Source organism: Helicoverpa zea, chromosome 5, assembly GCF_022581195.2.
Source record: "Helicoverpa zea isolate HzStark_Cry1AcR chromosome 5, ilHelZeax1.1, whole genome shotgun sequence".
Taxonomy (NCBI): domain Eukaryota; kingdom Metazoa; phylum Arthropoda; class Insecta; order Lepidoptera; family Noctuidae; genus Helicoverpa; species Helicoverpa zea.
The window spans coordinates 3,886,758-3,902,810 of NC_061456.1; the positions used below are offsets into that span (position 1 = coordinate 3,886,758).

At 35.2% G+C, this 16,053-nt stretch overlaps 1 protein-coding gene across 3 annotated transcripts; it reads right to left on the minus strand.

The window, feature by feature from the left end:
- Positions 1-5,114: 5,114 nt before the first annotated feature.
- LOC124630410 (mediator of RNA polymerase II transcription subunit 15) lies at positions 5,115-15,886 on the minus strand. 3 transcript variants are annotated; one of them, XM_047164307.1, is made up of 9 exons: positions 15,492-15,886; positions 15,149-15,226; positions 14,756-14,894; positions 14,290-14,431; positions 13,685-13,850; positions 12,290-12,343; positions 11,196-11,464; positions 8,046-8,171; positions 5,115-6,377 (listed from the first exon to the last, which is right to left on the minus strand). In XM_047164307.1, exons 1-9 carry the CDS (start codon positions 15,598-15,600, stop codon positions 6,285-6,287), a joined length of 1,176 nt encoding a protein of 391 aa, XP_047020263.1. In that variant the 5' UTR covers positions 15,601-15,886; the 3' UTR covers positions 5,115-6,284. The 3 variants fall into 3 exon arrangements, with proteins under 3 accessions (XP_047020263.1, XP_047020261.1, XP_047020264.1); XM_047164305.1 differs by having other exon boundaries at positions 14,290-14,443; positions 15,492-15,876; XM_047164308.1 differs by having other exon boundaries at positions 13,685-13,814; positions 14,290-14,443; positions 15,492-15,844.
- Positions 15,887-16,053: the final 167 nt, after the last annotated feature.

A 16,053-nucleotide genomic window follows, 5' to 3' on the forward strand; every position in this document is an offset into this window, starting at 1 on the left:
TTAGTCTACAAAAAGAATTGTCTTTTGTTATTTTTGTGGCGATATTTACTTTTTCGCAGCGATTATTATGACTTATGTCGCTCCTAGCTATTACATTACTGTAGCGAAATACAACCTGTCAACGGCTACATAAAGATATATTACTTTTTGGACCTTCCTGTGGCCAAATTTCATAAGAATAGCAAGCAAAGGTAACTTTATGGAAAGACCAATAATAATATAAGTGACAATCTAATCAATCACGAGAATAGTGTTCATAGATAATATATTTCGTGAGTTATTTTTGTTACAAAAGTAATAACAGCGCCTAATGATCCCTCATGTAAATTCTGAATTACACTACACTACCTTATCCGAAAATCAAACCTAAGAGGACCTTGACATTCTCCACAATCGCCCTTGTAACCCCACAATGGTGAAAGATCAAACTATGAAATAAAAATAGGTAGGTACCTGAAATTCAATTAGGTACATCCATCCAAAGAACAGTTCAAAAGTTTCTAACAACCCCGCAGTTACAAGTGAGCTTTGTTATGCCCATTAAAAAGTTTCGAAACAGAAATCAATTCACATTAGGTACCTACCTAGCAATACTTCATAACTTACAAAGGAAAGTTCGTGAAATCTGAACTTCGTGGGATCATTTATCATTTATAACTGTCGGACTCTGTAGTAATAATGTAAAGGTGGAATCATATTACAATCATATCTATCTTTTATTTGGGTCCTGTGAGCACTACATTCAGCTTTCAGAGGAGGGAAAGGGGGACAGTCAATAGCTTCACGCCTGCGCACTTTATCTTCCTAATTTAATTCTAGTAGCAAATTCGACCTTATGTTAACCGCATAAGGTGCTCGCGTATCCTTATCGAATCGGAGGACAAAGGTGTCTGGATGCTAGATTCTAGGATAACAAAGAAATTGCAGGAAAAGGCTCCTTATCAAGTTTAATTCTAAAAATTTATACAGGAAATACTTCTGTAACTTCAACTGAAATATTTAATGCTTTCTAAGGAATTTCAGCTTTTGCCTTCAAAGCTTAACTTTTTTCTAGGATTCCAAACAAAACTAGACAATTTTATTTCTATCCCTTTTATTGAACAGGCTTTGCAACTGTGATCAAATCCTAAAATCCAAAACGCCGACCATGTTCACAAATGACAGTGTCTACCTACTATAATTCATCTTGGGAGTTGGTGTAATGAAAACGTAAAAACTACATCAGAGTGTGAAACTTTCTAAGCTCCAAAATTTTAATGAATTTCAGCGCTGTTCTAAAATAAGCACCCTACAACTACTTGATTGGTTGCTCCTTCAATGAGAACATTGTAAATGAGTAACGAAGTGGGTAATGTACCTAAGTGAAAATATTATTCAATTTCGAACAGTACCTATGTCCGAAATTGTGCGTGACTACCTGTAGGAAGGAGCTAACTTACTATAAGTAAACAAAAGGAAAAAAATCGAACGAAACCGTCATCGACGCAAACGGCACTACAAAGTTACCTACCTACTGATTTTACTACCGTGCTCAGGATAGTGAAATTATGATGGAGGACCTAGCTGAAAAGGTGGCTACTGAGATCAGTACCTACATATATTTTTTTGAAAATACAAAAAATAATACTAAGCTTTTCAACAGAAGGCAGCAAATAAAAACCAATAGCAAATGAAATAATAAGTCGTCCATAACTTTATTTTTTTTTTACGAATTCAAGAAATAATGAAGTCAAGCTTCCTTTCAAGTAAACAGACATTCACTCGTATGGTTCAGAGTATAATGAAATAACAGAAATACAATAAAGCAGATGCGAAGGAATTCTCGTACATTCCGCATGAATACAAGAACACAAGACTCAATTTATTGCTATAGGATATTTAATAAAAAGGCCATGAATCTTCGTACGTAAACAAAATCACATTGCTGATCTAGTGACAACAAATAAAGTTGTCGACTCTTTGATCTCCTTGGTGATTGTTTTGTAGGATTTTCCTCCGTTTGCAGAATACTGGCTGATCCCCGTGGTTTCAATCACGTCTCTGGAGAACCACTTCTCACAGCTGGTTAAAAAGTGGCTGTCTTTTCCCGGAGTCTGGGCTTGCATGTAGGCACACTACAGAAAGAATTACTTTCGCGTTTATAATATTACTAAGGATTTTGGTATTAGGAACGTAACGCCGCCTACCATGTTTTGCTTGACTTAACTCTCCTTCCTACACACGCTAATTAGAAAACGATACCTAATAACAACCCTAGGGCGTTTCGTCTGGAATTTTGACTCAAGGCAATGAAGAAACATGAACATGTAGGATTATGTTTCAAATTACTCTCTCTTGTTTTTGGTAAAAAGTTTTCGACTTCGTAAGGATGGAGTCTATGGAGTAGGTATTGTAAATATGTTACTCGATCCTGTCGCTAATGTGTGCCTATTGTTTGCTGCTTGATCTGGCGGAATTCCAATATAGAACACACTTAAGTTACGTAGAGTTTCTGGGAAGTTTTTGATAAGGGATAACTAGGTACTATGAAATAAGGTAAAAGTTCAGATTTCATTTTGTTGAACATGTGATTGTGTTACCTATACAGTTCATTGATGAAGCCACATAGTTCACTTTTAGTAGGTATTTAATCTTGTAGGTAAGTACCCAGGTCCCATTATTGGCATACCTACTAACGTATAGATATAGAACCTACCTAAATATTTTATTTTTTTTATTTTATTTTTATTTTATTATATATATATAATACCTATAGAATCTATTATGTTCTAAAATAACATACGTAGACCTTTTGTTGTGATAACAATAATATTAGTGGTGAAAAACATTTGGTTATATTTCTGTATGTGCAGTTTGATACAACCTACATAGGTGCAGTAATAGTAGGTAAAGCATTAGTAGCTAAGCCCATGCTGACTGTACTCAGTAATGTCGTTATGAGTTGCCGACTATTAATCCTATTGAAGGTGCTAAGCCTTACGTGCTCGTGCTGAATCGACGGTAAGCGGATCATTTGCGAATCGGTTCAAACGTGTATTTTAATGTCTCGTATTCATTGGGACAATGCTCGCTCATTGGAAGCGATCTGCAAATTATGATATTCTCTTTTAAAATCGGGACAGTCTTGAATATTTTGCTTAATGTTTTAAAGACTAACATAACTCGATTATACCGCATCCCGAGGAAAATTCTTCAGCACTCGAATGAAAAGTACCCTCGCCTCATCAATTATGGGCTCTCTAGCATGGAAAAAAAATATTCCTTTCCTCAGGTTAACGAGTTCAAGATCCTTTATCTCCAGATTTTACCTCATGCAGTATTAGAAGCGTTTTGAAAGTTTAAGATTTAAATATGTTACTGGCTTAGGTAGGTATAGGCACCTGAAATAAGTAGGTACCTAAGTTACCTAACAAATTAATAAATAATATTGTTTAGATACTGCGTAGTTCTGTTTTCCCAGGGCTCAGTGCGAATAAGATGCAGCGGTGCATCGATCGTATACGACCTACTTGCAGGTCAAACGGGCAAGGGGGTGCCTCCCTGACCTGCCCCCACCTCCCATTCATTTGTTTAATCTCGATGCACTGGCAATCATGGGGGGAAATATATGCATCTGTCTCCCCTGGGACTTTCAGGGTCAGAGGGAACGACAATAGGGATTTATTAATTGATTTAAAATGGGAATGAAAGTTTATTTCTGAAATATTACCTAATGACGCAGTAATATCTATCAATATGTAGGTAGGCAGGTATTTTAATTTCTATTAAAGTTTTCATTTATTTATAGATAATATTGCACTGCGAGCAAGTAAATAAAAGAAAAAGAACTGACAAACTCGCTATTTACTTACAAGTTTAGGAACAGAAATAGTGCAAGTATGTACATCAAACAGTTAAGTACCTAAGTGTTTCAACTAATTAGGTAAGTAATAACACTAAATATAAGTAGGTAAGTAGAGCAGTACTCACATGGGATTTTATAACTTCTATAAAGGTTGTGTTTATGTTTGCTTACCGGTCTATCTGAAAGTGTCTTTAAAATAAAACGTCAAATGGTATGACAAATTATTTTTTAATGCTCCTTCTGTCACATTAGCATGCTGGCACAATTTTAAAATGAAGCATCTTGAAGGAGGCTACTTAGAGCCCGACAGAGCTCTATAGTCCTCAACGGACGCGAGCAGTGCAAGGTGTGAGTACCTATTGTATTAATTTCGATTTGAACATAGGTCAATAGGTGGTAAAGCAGCATGGGTCAATAAAACAACCGTTTATGTATCTACTTTTTTATTTCATCAAGAAGTAGCTGATACAAATTCGATAGTAAAATTACAGTAAATTACAGACATGATTCTGAAAGCTTTGCTTTTTTAAGGGCTGATTTTTCAATCGCCAGATAACTTCTATCTGAGGAATATTTTTAACGTTTTGACAGCTTTAGTATGGAAAATATGTCAAACCGCCATATTTATTCCTCAGATAGAAGTTAACTGATGATTGAAAAATCAGCCCTTAAACTATTAACTTCATACAGTGTTAGCTTAAGACATTTTCAGAGCCTGTTTTGATCAAGATTATATTTTGAAGAATGACATTCAGTGCAATACTGCATAGTTACTACTAATGGTTTTAAAAATCTTGCACATTCCATTCCTATTTATAAGTAACAAGATTTCATAATAATCAGCGTTACTCAACTTTCCTATGAACAACAATAGATTTTATGGTCAAACTATAAAAATCAATAATCGTTTATATACATAAACTTAAGATCTATAAAACTTAAAATTATATTTACATGTCTAAACAGATTAAATTAATAACACTAAAAAGTTGTCGAGAAAAGTTTGAGTAAAGCTGACATAGAGCAAAATGTATGTAATTTAGACGTCAAGTTACAAGCTTCCATTGAAAATATGATTAATTATTATATTTGCATGCTTATCATACTGTAATCGTAATATTCTAACACTATTTTTGATACAATCTTTATCGAGGACTTTCAAAAATGTAGTATACTTAGACAATCTGCTACTTACAGTTGTATTCTACTTATTAAACTTCTACCATTTTCACATCAATTATATTTCTTTTTTTGTTGTTATTTTGTTTACAATTTCTTACTTCTTATAAATTTTTTTATTTATGTCTGTATAGTTTATAGTAGGTACATCATATACATTGAATAACTTAAAATATATAATTATGTGTTTTGTCGGCAACAAAATATACCACTCGTGGTTTCTAGAACAAGAGACACAAACTAGATATGTCCAATAGGTAAAAAAAACAGTCATCGACACTCCAATACTTTATTGTCCCTTCTGCACAAATAATTCGTAAGTATTGCACATCATAGTATATTTGCTGTGTATATTTCCATCTGGGCCATTTATTCTAGAACGCATCTGAAGTATTTAAAGATTTAGCTTCTGTTCTACTTTGTCTGCAGTATGTTTAGAAATATGTCCTCTATGTATTCATTTGTCCTTATTTGAAGCTATTATAAATACAGATTATATTTTATACTGAAGTTTTATAATTGAATATTGAGTCAGATTTAAAATGTATTCTATATACAGATACATAAGGTGCATATTTCGTTGCCCACAAAAATATAGTCTCACTGTACAGGATATTGTTTTTGCACTAAAACAGTTGTTCACTGCACAACCTAAACTTGTCTTTGTCACTGTTCACATCACGGTATACATGAGATGTTGAAGTGAATACAAATGAAATTCACGGATATTTATGTATTTCAAATATTTCAATGAAGCAAATATTGTAGAAAAACAGTTAGGTATCGACAAGTCCTAGACGTCAGATCACGAGTATAATTTAGGCTCGACCGATGTAAATTTTATAAACCACTTTGATTGTTTCCGAATGTGAATCTTGCAATTAGGAACACCCAATATATAGCTTTAGACCTTTTTGAAATGTAGATATTAGCAAAATAGGTACGTTTTGCAGCCAACACATTCAGATGGGATCTTTGTATATGCTGCAGTTTTTAAAATACTTTTTATGGCAACTGAATTTTGCAATCTACCTTACCTATAAACTCAAACTTGGCTACAAAACAGCACAAAATATATTTTTTTTAATATATCAAACGCAGCCAATAAAAAAATCGTAAGGCATCTATTTCTTCAACAGCTCATGCATAAGAGCCCTGAGTAGTATGTGCTTCATGTGGTGAACCCTGGGGGGGCGCGGGCAGGGCCGCGCGGCCGCGGCTAGGGCGGCTGCTTGCCGGCCTGCCGACGGATTATTACTAGCTAATAGCGATGCCGGTTCGGATATATGTTGCTCTGCACGCTGCTCGACTGCTGCACTGGGTATCCTTGGGTAATACTGCCCGGTTTGGCCGTCTGAACAAAATTCATACATCAGCAACCATTTTTTAACACACCTTTTGACCACCAAATTACGTCCAATTGTTGTTTGAAAATCGAAGCCACATTTAAGTTAGAAGATGCTTTGAAAGTGTGAAATAATTCGTAGGGCATGCAAATAAAAGCAATAATTCATTCGTGAAAAATGTTGATAAATTTTGTCAAATTGGCGACCTCAAGTCGAGCCAGGGGCAGTCAAAAGGTTTAAACCATTGAAAAACACACACATTCATGTTCAATTTGAATTGCTGGGGCATAATTACTATTTTTGTCAAGCAGATAATGCAATTTTTATATCTTCAAGCTCTTAATCTCTTGCAAGGTGAGCAGTTCAAAGATATTTACAACCTAGTTTGGGTTTAAAAATCACAATTATGCCCTAGACCTGTAGCAGGGGCAAGTTTTTTCAAAGGACAACACAATAGCTCGTTGTCCTTACGCTGTGTTTATATTGAGGTGAGCAACTAGCATTAATTTCTTCTACACATGAATCCAACAAAATTGTGATTAATAAACCCAACACTTAATATAATTAACATTAATATTGAATGAATTCGCTATGCTCAATGTCTGCTCACCTCGTAAAGGACAACGAGCGACAAGATAAATAAAAGAGTCTTACAAATTTTGCGAGTAGGAAAGCCGCTACGTTCTATTTTGTTCTGATATATCCAGTAGCATTAAAATTATATTCAACTTGTAACAAAATGTTAAGGTAGGCACACATTACGCGGGGTCACAGCGGGATGCAACGATCAGGGATTGGAAACTTTTTAATGATGGAACTTTTTGGAACCAAAATTCAAGGAGGTTTTATCCAAGGAGATATAAGTTGTTATTTTCATTATGTTTGCCCCCACTGTAACCCACTATAAAGTATAATATAAAATAGTCCTATTTAACAGCTAGTTGCATTCATAAGTTTACAAGCGAATTTGATTAATATCACTAGCTGATTAATATCACTTAGCATGATTACCCCCTACCTATATGAATTATATTTTTTCGGTACTTATTCATTTAAGACATATTATTATTTATACTTTTTGATGAAGGTCCCATTAGCGCAAGCTACTTAGAGATATTGTTATAAATGAAGCAATTTATGTTCGGGATTCGAACCCGAATTTTATGGATGATAATTTACACTGTAATTAGGTGAGCTCATTAGGTTGGTCATGCAAGACACTGCAACCAGACATGGTTCAAATGATGAGAATAATATATTTTTTTACTTGAGTTAATCCCTATTGGATTATAAAACCATATCTTGTCCCAGAATAAAGTCAGAAAAATGCAAAATAAATGGAGCAAGATCAAATAAATAGGGGTACTACTTAGGGTAATACTTAGAAATATTTATAATTATAATGTAAAATAAACTATAGTCAGAAGAAACTACTCACTAATAGATAAATAGAAAAGAGCTATATTGAGCTAGACTAGAGTAGGATAGTACAAAAATAAATACAGAACTATAAAGAGAGGGATTAGAATATACAATCTAGAAAAAAAGAGGATGAATAGGTTATTAAAAAATAAATTCACAATACCTGCCAACATTGCGCAAAAAAAGAACCATAATGCAGGCTGATTTGAATTTGGAAGATGTTCTATTTATACTAAGATTAGAATGTTATTTACCTGCATATTGTTATGTTGCGGCGGCGGGTGGATGGAGAGATGGCGGGAGACGGGTGGCTGCGCGTAAGCAACGCCACTGCTTACTGAAGGGTGGTGGGCCTCGCTGAGTCCGATTAGCACTTGCGGCTGACAACAGTGTGGGGAGGTTTTGTTATGTATTAGTGTGTCTTTGATGAGTGTTGTTGATTTTAATAAAATTAAGAGGTTTATGAGAAATTATTAGTAAGTTTCTCTTGGTAATATGGTGTAAACCGGTCAACTATGACTGATTACTAAGAATATTTTTGTTATAAATGTGTTTCATTTATGTTTTGTATCTAAATCTAGGTATTGATTTCACCAAATCTTCAGACCAGTTCAGCCCCGGATCTTCAATTTTTATTAGGCGGGGCAAAAACTGAAAAATGCCGCCCCGCCTACCTACTTATGTTTATTTTCACCTTTATCATCTATATAATATTAGCTATCAATATGTAGGCAGGCAGGGCCGTCTCTAGCTCATGTAGCGCTTGGGTGCATCATTCATCATTTTAACTCGTTCGTGGTGCGTGTTCCGACACAAGGTCTCGAGAAGGTCCTCAAGGAAGATTTTTGGCCGAAGGGTGTTCTGTACCGCCGGTTTCGTGGCCGGCTACGTGACACCAGTCAGCGTAACACGACGCCGACACATCGTGTGCATTAGTTTTAAGAATATTTGTTATGTATTTATAGTATGTTTAAGTTTTTATAGATATAGTATTGTATATATATATTGATATGGTGAATTTTTATGTATTAGTTTATAAGTATTGTAATGTACGATATATGTGTATTTGTATTTTTATGGGCCCTAGTTGCCTGAAATAAAGGAATAAATAAAAAAAATAAAATAAAAAAATCACCCGAGCGCCAACTATGTATTGAAGTACTTACAGTAGTTACAAGGAATATAAATAAGAACGTTCGAATGAAGTGCACTTTTTTGGTAGGTAAAGGACTTAAAAAATGTGTCCAATTCATTGTAGGCTCAAACTGTTGGCCAGGTTTAAGTTATGAAAGTCGAGACAGAGCAATGCAATTGTGAAAAGTAGCGCGAGCGAAGCGAGCGCGCAAATTTTTCAATTTTGGGACACAAAAAGTTAATAAATTTTTCAAAAGCGCTGTAAAGTAACAAGCAGTCGGAAGCGCAAACTTTTTGTGGTTTTGAGGACTCCATAAAAAACATCCTTTCTACATTTGACTTATAAAAGATAAGACAGTGTGGACTTGACTTACAAAGTTATCAAGGCAATGTATGTACAATATTTTGCGAGCGAAGCGAGCGCGAAATTTTTTGAGCCTATGACACAAAATTACCTGATCAAGTACACTGACAAGACTCACAAATTAAACTGGGAATTACGTACAAATAAAAAGAAAACGTGATTAGAGACCGAATCAATGACCGACGACCGAGTCAATAAAAATAATAAACAATCAGAAAAACAGGACATACATTGTCATTTAACCGCGAGCGTAGCGAGCGAGAATTTTTTTACTTAGTTGGAGGATGTTAAAAGTAAAAAATAAAAAATAAAAAAACAGTTACTTACCTATAAACCTACGTAGGTGGTCCCGGTCATATTAGACTAAAATAAAAATGTGGGGCCCATTCCGTAACTATTGTTGTAATACTTTCTTCTAGCTAGAGGTATAATAGGTGTGGATTGCATCGACTTACTATAATCATAACTGGAGATTTTGACAATCAATTATCAGCCGTAGCGGCTTCATCAGCGAACGCCGAGCTCACGATCTACCAAAGTATAAAGATATGCTTTGCCATAAGTAGGATTTCAGAGGGCCCCACGTTTTTATTTTAGTCTTATATGACCGGGACCACCTACGTAGGTTTATAGGTAAGTAACTGTTTTTTTATTTTTTATTTTTCAGTGCACATAAGATATAAAACCGTTTAACTTAAAAGTTTTTTTACCGATTTTTTATTATCTAGTTTTTAGTATTTAATGAAAATGCCTACCGAATATTCTTCATTCTATACATGGGTTAGCAGCGGTGAGGGAGTGCTAGACTCTTACTGACTAAAAACCGTTGTTTTTCGTCGTAGGCCTTTTATGTACCACGACCACGGTAACTCTTTAGGACAATCCCGCAGCCCAGGCAGGCCTTGGCCCTGTTGGGCCCCGTTGGGGTTGCTGACAGTATTCTACTTGAGTAGCCCTTTCATTTGATACCCATATTGAGGGGGTTGTGGAAAAATATGTAATCCGCCATTTTGTACCGGCGGCCATCTTGGATTTACAATGTTATTGATTGATATTGTATTGTCATCGGAATTAAAGGTGTGTACCAAATTTCAGATCAATCTGACAACAGGAAGGCCCTGAAATTTTAATTTCTAAATTTGACCCAAGAATGAATAAATAATAAATAAAACAAACGGGGTGAGCTAAATAAAACCGTTTAAAAATAATCAAAATGATCAATCAAACAAAGCGAAGGCGACTTTTTTAGGAACTTCGCTTGTCAGTATCGTGATACAATGTGGAACTTCCTTATCAAACGGGTGTAATTTCATCCAAAATTCCTGGTGGTGGGGCGTCCCGGGGCGCCCCTGAGACCGAGGCGCCCGGGTTATTCGCACACCTTGCACCATAGGTTAATATGGCGCTGTAGGTAACTATTACAGTAATCTGTAATGTAAGATTTAAAATAAAAATAAATATGCGATATTCCTGGCTCATAGATGATCGCAAATAATTTTTTAGTTTGCTAAAACTTCGCCTCGTGAATAATAAATGTTCGTGCAGTCATGCAGCATGTCTCACTCGGCGCTCAGGGTATCGGTCAAGTTGATGTGGCCATGAAATGGCTGTACTTGTGCTATTTTTATTTAACCGTTAATTTTTCCGTGGTCAAAATTAGTTATCCATTGGTCTGTGAAGTGTGAGTTTTGCCGCCCCCTAAATTTGCCGCCCGGGGCACAGGCCCCGGTTTGCCCCCCCCTAGATCCGGGGCTGGACCAGTTTCAGGCATCTACATTGTGTGTAGATTATGAGAAAGCTTATTGTATCTTCTATAATCTGGGTTATTCAACGTCAAACTGGTCATCTGATAATTACCTGCAAAATCTATCACAAACAGTTTTTACTACATCTAATACCCACGTACCTGCGCCTCCTTCTTCTGTTCCTGATGTTGCTGTCCATCTCTATTCTTCAACATATCTAAGTACAACTGCGGCGGTTGCGGCGCGGGCGCATACATGAGGTTCGCGTGATGCGGCGTGTGGGGCGTATGGGGGGTGTGAGCGTGGTGAGCGTAGAGTAGGGGGGGCGGCCTCTCCCCTACTACGCCGACTACGCCGGAGCTTGGCATCGCGTAGTACGCGGTTGAGGATACAGATGAACCGCCCACGTTTGAGCCGTATTGAGATGGTTCTGGTAATGAGATTTGGAATTAGTAATAGATAGTTTCCAAAAGACTAAAATACCATTCAGGAACACCTGTGTGAAATAAATGGAATAGGATACATCACCAAACGTGTAAGTCTGCATGCGTTTGCTGAAAGAAAACGCACAGCCCATTCTATTTATTATTATTCTAAAAACAGTGACTATACAAATAGAACTAAGTAGTAACTACAGGACCACACAAAATAAACTCCATGCAACAATGTCGACACCAAAATTAATGAGATTAGTAGAAATGAAAAATATTTCTAGCAGTTAGATGAGAGATTAAAATAGGAGTTAGCAACTGAAAGACAAATTCAGTGTTACTGACAGTGCGAAAGTTTCATCAGCAGATGTCTCAGAAAGCTATGTTTTTTTTTTTCTTTCAATACACAAAATTGTACCATTTGGTATGTACATAGTTATTTATGTTTAATTTCACCCTCTCTCTATTCACAAATGTTTGATCACACACAATTTTATTTCACTACACACACACACACACACACACACACACACACACACACACACACACACAATCTAAGGTCTGACTTTAAAGAATAGAAGAAGTAGCTGCTATAGACAACGACTAATACCATTAGTTGAAAGCGAGACTAGTTCTGACAGTGGAACTCCATCTGTTATTGTAATGCCAATTTTTTCCATGACAGAAAATATACTGCTATAATATGTAATGACAGCATATCTACTTTATGACCAAATACGACGATAATACTTGTGAAATGTAAGTAAAGCATGAGAATGAGAAGCGACAGACACAATGACAGTACAGTCAGCAAAACAACTCACTGTTCCACAGTACTGCGCGGGCCATCTGACGGCCCATGCGGCCATCTTCTACTTCTGCAAAAGATTTGTATAATACATACGTTACAAATATAATTTAAATAAATACACGAAAATATATTTCTGCCTATTTAGCATAATTATGCCTAAAATATATACATATAAGTAGGTTTCTTAATTAAGGCGACGAATTGGTAAACAATAATTCCATAACCGGCACGCGCATCTAAGGGGCCAAGAGGGGACGGAGCGTCTGAGCGGGGCGAGGATTACAATACGCGCGCTAGCTAATAACTAAAAGTCGTAAGCAACAAAATGGTTTTATAATTTTATTATTTAGAAATGATAATTTGATAAAAAATCCTTCTACAATTTTAAAGAGTATGTATATACTCAACTACTAAAAAAGTCAAGAGGCTTAAATCGGTCCAGCTTGCCCATAATATGTGAATCTCTTTTTAAAAAGAGGTATGTTTGATATATTTTTCTCTGTTATAAAAGTTACCTAATCATGTTTTGAAGTCTAACAAAATAAGGTTTATATCATGAACTTTCAGGTAACCAAGTTGTATTTTGATCCGTTTTGTATTTACTGAGAAAAATTGAGATCCTTGGCGCCAAAATTTCCAATTCGTCCTCTTAATAATATTAAGAGGACGAATTGGATGATAATTCTAAATTGCGTGAAATCGTTCTGTTTTTCTACTTAGATTTGTCTTGTCTGACAGAAACTTTTTATGGCAAAAGCTACAGTAATATTTTTTATTAGATAATTATTTTTAATAGAACATTCAGGAATGAATTTTATCCAGTGCGCAAACTTTGTCAACTTATAGTTAAATATTTTTTATAGATAATTTTTAATTTTGTAGTGTTTTAGTACAAAAAAAAAAGTTATTGATATCGAAAGATGTTTATTTTGTAACCGATAGTACGGTCACAGTCGTCATAGTATGCACGGCGGCAACGCGAAACCGGTTTACTGACGGAGCTCCGCTCGGCGCGCGTAAGAATAGTTGGTATCCATATTTTGCTGATTTTAGGGCGGACAAAAGAATGAAAATTTTTTTTTGCTGATGATGCAGAAATGTTCTGTTGACGATTCTGGACCACCAGTTTTTTTTTGCGCACTGCTTATAATTCATGCCTGTATAAAAATGGGCATACTTATTTTTGAAAACTGGTCACTTTGGAACAATTATATAAATCCAGAGGTTTAACAGTTATTTACATCATATACCTATAGGTACCTGTCGGTACCTAAATGTATCAATATTTTTATGATGGATATAATATGACTGCTTTTTATATATCTAAACCCAAATATAAACTTCAATTCGCTGAGCAAATCAAAGTTTTCAAACCTAATTTAAAAACCAAAACAACCAAAAAACTCACTGTGATCTGAATAAACTTGTTGATGCTTCATAGGCGGTTGATGCAACCGATGAGCATAGAGGGCGTAAGTTGGGGATGGACTTCTTGGTCTCTTCACTCCCGACTGTATGGGACCACGCACTATCGTTGGCTGTTGTGGGAACAACATGTGGTTTGAGTGCTTATGCTTAAACAAAGGAGAATAAACACGATAATACAAACAAGTGCAACTAGTGGGGGGTTTGTGGTGATGGTGAACTAGCAATGATCATACATACTTCTAATGTGTATTTAATCTAATTGTATAGCTGTCATAATGAATTTAGTCTGACAACCTGCAAAAAGTTCTTTGCTGTTTTATGAGCCATAGAGTACAGTTAAGAGCAAATTAGTGGTTCCGTCTTTCTGTGTAGGCAGCATGCCATTTTTTAAAGTGATGTATGATTTATGCTAAATTGAACCTAATTACAATGGCATAAGAATGACAATGAAATATTAGATGTGATGTAAACTACCAAGTATAAAAATCAATTCACAAAATGCTGTACTAAGATGTTTGGTTTTAAAATGATGCTAATACAAGCAGTTTGATGATAGATGATGAATTTTAATAAAGTTACTTATACCTTGGTCATCATATGTGAAGTAAGTGGTGGAGGGCGTCCCTGCGTTGGCGGTGGCTCTCCTTGTCCCGTAGACGTTGGCATGGGGAACATTGGTATCTGAATATTGCCCCCCATCGGCTGCATCTTCATAGATTGCATCTCGCTGGAAAAGTCGCTGTTTTGTTTTTTTTGTTATATTAGTTTGTCTACAGAGTGATAGTGGTTAGTATTTTTGGGTTAGTAATTTGCTAGTTTTGTTTCTTTTTGTCTATGCCTTTAGTTACACGATTTTTATGGTCTTAGCTCATAAGCGAGACTCAAGGTTTTTTTTAACCGACTGCCAATTATGGTTCCGTATTTGATCAATAATAGCCACTTCTCACCTCGTACTACAAAAAGGATCAAAAAGGCTGTTCAAAATCATAAAGGCAAATCATAAACAAAAATACAGTTTTAGAACAAAAACATACAGGTTTCCCATACTCACTTAGTTTCCTTCTGTTGCTGTCTCTTCCTGATTTCATCTTCATTTAATACTTTTTTGAGTTGCATGAATAATTGCTGTTTTTCTTTTTCTAACTGTTTGAGTTTCTGTTCCAATTGTTCAATTTGTTCTTTTGTTTCCTCTGAAATTATTTAAAATAGATATAAGATGTTTATATAGATAGTGATCATTACTGTGGTTTGTTTTATAAAGATGGTTCAAGCAATTTATGTACAAAAACAAATACTTGTTGAGATTAAGTTTACACAAAATGTTAGAAATAAAAGTTAATTTAATAACATTATAACATATCTATAAAAAAACAACAACAATTAAGTTTACCGTATTTCATAATTATCAACTGCAGTAACCATAAAGATTTGTATAATAACTTACCGAGAGTCATAACATCCTGTCTCTCTCTTGCTTCTCTTTCCTTGCGAAGTCGCTCCTCTTCTACCTCAGCCTCATATTCTGAAAATAAATATTATTGACTTATTGTCTGCCCCTTTATTGGCCTACTTGGGAATTGTGCAGTAAATACAATCTCTTGTCAACTGAGAAGAAAATAATAAACAAATAGAAGTAATTATCGACTTGCTGCTTATTAGATGAAGACAAAATAAGCTCTAATAATGTTATAAATATACTAAACTTGTTATGGTAAGTAATAAAACAGCTTTAATACGTTAATTCTTATAGAAAAAAGTTTAAGCCAAACAGAACATAGCAAGATTACCTTCTTTCTTCCTTTGCCTTTCACGTATGATATAGCGCTTTAGGGCGCTCCACATCTTCTGATCAGCTTCATTTTGCTCCTCCACCGTAGTGGAAGTTACAGCGGGCATCTTGTTATAATTTTATAACTTTAAACCTCCATAAAATATCGGGTTTACGTATCTTCAAGCCAATTTTCTTTTCAAACTAGAATTATTTATATACGATGTGGTTGTCTCCTAAGGTTTCATTTATGTAAAATCTAGGCAAGGTGTAATAATTTGCAGTTGTGGACGTTTTTTTAGACAATATTATTGACACAAAAAAGAATACCTTTGATGACAACAAAATTGATATCGGCCATTTGTAATTAGTAAAAAGCTAAAATCATAGCATAGACTATATGGTCATTTTTATAAACGGAAAACGTGAATATTTCTAATTAAGTTTATTTTAATAAAAATCTTCATTTTTCTTTGTCACGATAATAGATTCCTAAAACAAATTATGTGTTTTCATTGCGTTGGCATCTTTATTTTTGTTACCACTTGACTTTGTACATAGATTGAGTGACATAAAGCTGT

Excerpts from the sequence above, each read along its gene's own strand:
- LOC124630410 (XM_047164305.1), bottom strand. The coding sequence starts at position 15,600 with ATGCCCGCTGTAACTTCCACTACGGTGGAGGAGCAAAATGAAGCTGAT. Across the intron at positions 12,344-13,684 it reads ACAAGTTTATTCAGATCACA|AAGTAGAAGATGGCCGCATG; the intron begins GTGAGTTTTTTG and ends AATCTTTTGCAG. Across the intron at positions 6,378-8,045 it reads CGCAACATAACAATATGCAG|ACGGCCAAACCGGGCAGTAT; the intron begins GTAAATAACATT and ends AATTTTGTTCAG.